At 56.6% G+C, this 4,902-nt stretch overlaps 1 protein-coding gene across 1 annotated transcript; it reads right to left on the bottom strand.

Moving 5' to 3' along the window:
* Positions 1-520: 520 nt before the first annotated feature.
* FZD1 (frizzled class receptor 1) lies at positions 521-4,362 on the bottom strand. Its single transcript, XM_048951477.1, has one exon. It carries the CDS (start codon positions 4,044-4,046, stop codon positions 2,268-2,270), a length of 1,779 nt encoding a protein of 592 aa, XP_048807434.1. The 5' UTR covers positions 4,047-4,362; the 3' UTR covers positions 521-2,267.
* Positions 4,363-4,902: the final 540 nt, after the last annotated feature.

Below are 4,902 nucleotides of genomic sequence, written 5' to 3'. Positions count from 1 at the left end.
TCTTGAACAGTTTACATTACTCCTTTTGAAGGATTAATCTAGACCGGCCCAGAGATAAAAACCAAAATGCACAATGAATTCCTGCACTGAATTCCAGCTTGTTACTGTGAACTCAACACAAGAAAAGAAAAAAGTAATCCCACACATCTTGTAGCATACACACTGCTTTCACACAGCATCTGACTTAGACAGAGGAATACGTAAAAGGACAAGATAGTTTTGTACAAAACCTCAATTTATTTCAGAGAAATTAAAAATATGGTATTTAATATATATAAATTTCTATTCCTCTATAAATATAGATGATCTCGTGATAATGAACAGAAATAAATGCATACCAAATTCAAATAATTTTGAATTTCAGGGTATGGTAGCCATAGATAACATTTATGAACCTAAATACAGGCATTTGTAATATAAAAAAGTTTAAAACAATACAATCAATCAGGAGAGAAGCATTCTGCTGTTTTTCATACAGAGGACTAAATATTTAAATGCATCTGTTGAAAGTTACATTTCATTTTTAACTTTTTTTTTTTTTTTTTTTTTTTTTCCAAAAAGAAGCACATTCCCAGAAGCATATAAGGTAGTAGATATACTGCACATGGTATCAGATCTTTGTAGTGTGCAATGCTATTACCATAGTGGAGGGGAAAAAAAGAAAGGAAAAAAGAAAAGACAGCAGAGGCTCTTTAAGGTCTAACATCCCACCAGAGTGCTCAGACATTCTGGTTTTCTGTTTTCCCTTTGTTTTTACTACTGGCAAAAATCATCACACCCTCATAATGTGTAATGAATTAAATGTCAATGAATTAAAATTCAAGAGAACGGCAACGGCTCAAACATTTCCAAACTGAGGAGCCAGCTTATGGATTTAATTAAAAAAAAAAAATCTGAACACTGCATTTTATTCCGATGAAGCTCTTTTTACTGAGCTCATATTTCCTGATTCTGTTTGCGCAGAGCCCGCAGTTAACCCCACAGCACAGGCAGGCAGCAAGGCGTTCCAGGTAGTTCTCCCTCAATGTTTTCCTTATGGGGAGAAGAACGCCGATGCACACAAGCGGCACCATGAAGACAGAGGAAGTTGCAGCTGACTCCTGGGTCTGGATTTGCAGGTGGCCTTTATCTTTTCCTCCAAAAACTCTGCACTTTGTCAGTGACAAGGCCAATATCTTATTCCTGAGGGAGAATGCAGAGTGGGCACCTCCTGGCTCTACAGCTCAGAAGTTCACTAGGGTGGCTATTATATATATATAAGAAATTCAGTATACCTGTGTCCCCATTCACCTCCAAAGCCATCAGACATGCTACAAGTGCAGACAGTGATCGACCTCAACTCCTGGCCAAAGCACAACAGAACAGCCAACTCCTTCTTCAACTATGTGGTACATTTAAATCAATTTAACAAGGAGAAAGGACAGCCAGCAGCCATTCCCTAGTACAGGACACCGTGGTGAAACTCTCCCTTTGCAAAAAGGCCAAATGGACCTTCAGCAGGACAGGCTATTGTTCTTCACCTCACAGAAAATTGGGCCCACTGGCCACAGCTTGGGCTGGTAGGGCTGGGGCGTGCCAAAGCATGGACCAACAGCTGTACCAGGCCACATAGGTGACTGGGTGGCCCTCCCAGCCACGCTGTCCCTGCATGGTGTGGGGCACAAGGCCATGAGGCAGTGCACTCCTCCCCATCCTACCCCCCCCTCAGGCAGGAAGGGAGTGGTGCTCAAGCCAAGGTTGGCCGGAGCTGCTCCACTCCGGCCCTGGGCACCTGCCCCAGCCCAGGCTCTGCTGCTCCTGAAACTCTGGGCAAAGCCATTTGCAAAAGCCGCGTGGGGGAGAGGGAAAGGGGTTGGTTTGGTTTCTTTTGTCAGAAGTTTTTCCCATTCTGCCCTATGAAATAAAATCCCAATGCCTTTTTCTTTAAAGTTAAAACAAAAACAAAAAAACAAACAAACAAAAAAAACCAAGTGGTGGCAAGGAAGTTAAAATCTGCAAACGGGTTAAAAATGTCGTAAATAATTAAAAAAGTGAGTTGTTTTTTTGTTTTTGCAATTTAAATACAAATATACTTACAAAATCTTACAGAGGCTATTTACATCTCTCTCCCCCAGTCTCATGGTATGTTCAGTTCCTACAGGAGACAGCAAGAGAGAGGAGAGGGAGAACAAAACCCCAAAGTCTGTCCCAAGCACAGAGTTCCCCACCTGACTTTTCCTCTGCAGGAACGCCAGCAGTCCGCACAGTTTTCCAGCCCGGCTGTGGGCTCACACGGTGGTCTCGCCCTGCTTGCTGTTGGTGAGCCTGGTATAGAACTTCCGCCAGGAGTTGAGTGTTTTCCCTGACCAGATCCAGAAGCCCGAGGTGATGCCCACAATTAAAGTCATGAGATACTTGATCATGAAGACAGTGAAGTCAGGGCTCATGGGTGGGTGATGGCTGCTGTGGTTATTGGGGCAGGGGATGGCATAGCTCTTACAGCTCTGCGTGACCCAGCTCCTTTCCCACTGTTCCCTAAAAGCTTGCTCGTAAAAATAGCAGGCAATGACAATGGTGGCCGGTACGGTGTAGAGGACACTGAAGATCCCTATCCTCACCATGAGCTTCTCCAGCTTCTCTGTCTTGGTGCCATCATGCTTCATGATGGTCCGGATCCTGAAAAGGGACACGAAGCCGGCCAGCAGGAAGGAGGTGCCGATGAACAGGTAGACGAACAGGGGGGCCAGAACGAAGCCCCGCAGAGCGTCCACGTTGTTGATGCCCACAAAGCAGACACCACTGAGCACATCTCCATCCACCTGCCCCAGGGCCAGGATGGTGATGGTCTTGATGGCCGGCACAGCCCAGGCAGCCAGGTGGAAGTACTGGGAGTTGGCCTCGATGGCCTCGTGGCCCCACTTCATGCCGGCCGCCAGGAACCAGGTGAGGGAGAGGATGACCCACCAGATAGAGCTGGCCATGCCGAAGAAGTAGAGCATCATGAAGAGGATGGTGCAGCCCTCCCGCTTCGTGCCCTGTGCCACGGTCCGCGAGCCGTCCTCGGCGAAGCGCTCGTTGCAGACCACCCTCTCCTCCAGCAGGAAGCCAGCGATGTAGGCCACGGCCACGGCCGTGTAGCAGCCCGACAGGAAGATGATGGGCCGCTCGGGGTAGCTGAAGCGCTTCATGTCCACCAGGTAGGTGAGGACGGTGAAGAGTGTGGAGGCGCAGCAGAGCACAGACCAGATGCCGATCCAGGTGCGGGAGAAGCGCAGCTCCTCGGGCCCGAAGTACATGAGCCCGTAGAGGCGTCCGGGCTCGCAGGGCGCCCCGCAGTCCTTCTCGCCCAGGAAGCGGTAGTTCAGGTAGGAGGGCACCTTCAGCGCCCGCGGGCAGGAGAAGCGCCCGCGGGCCTCACCCGACCCCGAGCCCCCCGCGCCGCCCCCGCGCTGGGGGTTGCTGGTCCAGCTCTCGGGGCGCAGGGCGGGCGTGGGGGTGCCGCGCTCGGAGGCGTTCTGCCCCACGCAGAGCTCGCCGGCCCCGTGCACCGGGAACTTCTCGCAGCGCAGCGTGTCGGGCCACTGGAAGCCGAACTTGTTCATGAGGGCCTCGCAGCCCTGGCGGGCGCGCTCGCATAGAGAGCGGCAGGGCGGCAGGGCCTGCTCCAGCACGGTGCACACCGGGGCGTACATGGAGCACAGGAAGAACTTGAGCTCGGCCGAGCACTGCACCTTCACCAGCGGGTAGAACTGGTGCACCTCCAGCCCCGCGTCCTCCTGGTTGGTGTGGCCCAGCAGGTTGGGCATGATGGTCTGGTTGTAAGCGATGTCTGTGCACAGCGGGATGGAGATGGGCTGGCAGTAGCCGTGGTCCGGGATGGAGATGCCCCGCTCGCTGAGTGCCGCGGGCTGCGCCGCGGGCTGCCCCCCAGCCGGCAGCGCCGCCGCCCACAGGAGTAGCAACAGCGGCAGCGCCGGCGGCCGCCGAGGGCACCCGTGGCCGCCCGCCCGCCGCCCGCCGCCAACTTCCCCGGGGCCGCCGCCCGCCGGCCCGCGCCGCTCGGCCATGCTCAGTCGGTGCCGTCCGCCCAGCCGGGCTCCCGCCGCCGCGCCGCCGCTACTCCTCCCGGCCCGAAGTTGCGACTCATGAAGGGAGCGGAGGGCAGGGACGGGGCGGCCCCGGCCGCCGCTCGCGCAGCTCTGCCCGCTCCGGCGGCAGCTCCCTCCCGCCGCGCTCCGACTACCGCCGCCGCCTCCTCCGCCGCCGCCGCCGCCTGACCATTTGTGCCGGCCCCTCGAGCCCGCGCCCCTCGCCTCGCCGCGCCGCGCCGCGCTCCCTCCGACCGGTTTCCAGGCGCCCCGCAGTCTGCCTTTCACCGAGAGGGAGGAGCCTTGAAACCGACGCCGAACTTTCCTGCGTAAGGGACCGTCTCCCAACGCCTCACCCGGGGGCGGGCGCAGGCGGGCGCGGGGCAGCACAAAGGCGGCGGGGGCGGCGCGGGGGCGGGACGGGACGCCAAGGGACGGGGCGGGACGGAGGGGCCCCGCGGCTGAGCCCGTCCTGTGCTGCCGGGCGCGGGGGGAGGCTGCCCCGCGGGACGGCCCCCCTTAGTTTGCCACGGCAGGCAGCAGGGCTCTGCGGTCGTCGCTTCCATCGGGCGGGACAAAGGGCGAAGCCTCACACAAAGCCCCGGCCCCGCGCCGGGCCCCCGCGCACCACGCGCTGCCCTCAGCGGGCGGCCGCCCCCCTCCGGCGGTGCCGCGGCCCGGGGCCCCCTCTGCTCTACAGGGATGGAGCACTGCTGGTCCCCCTCGGCGTCCCCCTCCCCAGTACGGGCAGCTGCGCTAATCCCAGGTCCCTGAAAGCCCAGCGGGAGCTTGGGAGGGGAAATCGATATTTGCCAAATGGAGACGGGCGCGGTGA

Source organism: Lagopus muta, chromosome 7 (assembly GCF_023343835.1).
Source record: "Lagopus muta isolate bLagMut1 chromosome 7, bLagMut1 primary, whole genome shotgun sequence".
NCBI lineage: Eukaryota > Metazoa > Chordata > Aves > Galliformes > Phasianidae > Lagopus > Lagopus muta.
The sequence above is the reverse complement of the archived record's forward strand: the minus strand, read 5'-3'. Positions and strand labels throughout refer to the sequence as shown.

What these genes read in the sequence shown, in the direction of transcription:
- FZD1 (XM_048951477.1), bottom strand. Translation starts at nt 4,046, where the DNA reads ATGGCCGAGCGGCGCGGGCCGGCGGGCGGCGGCCCCGGGGAAGTTGGC.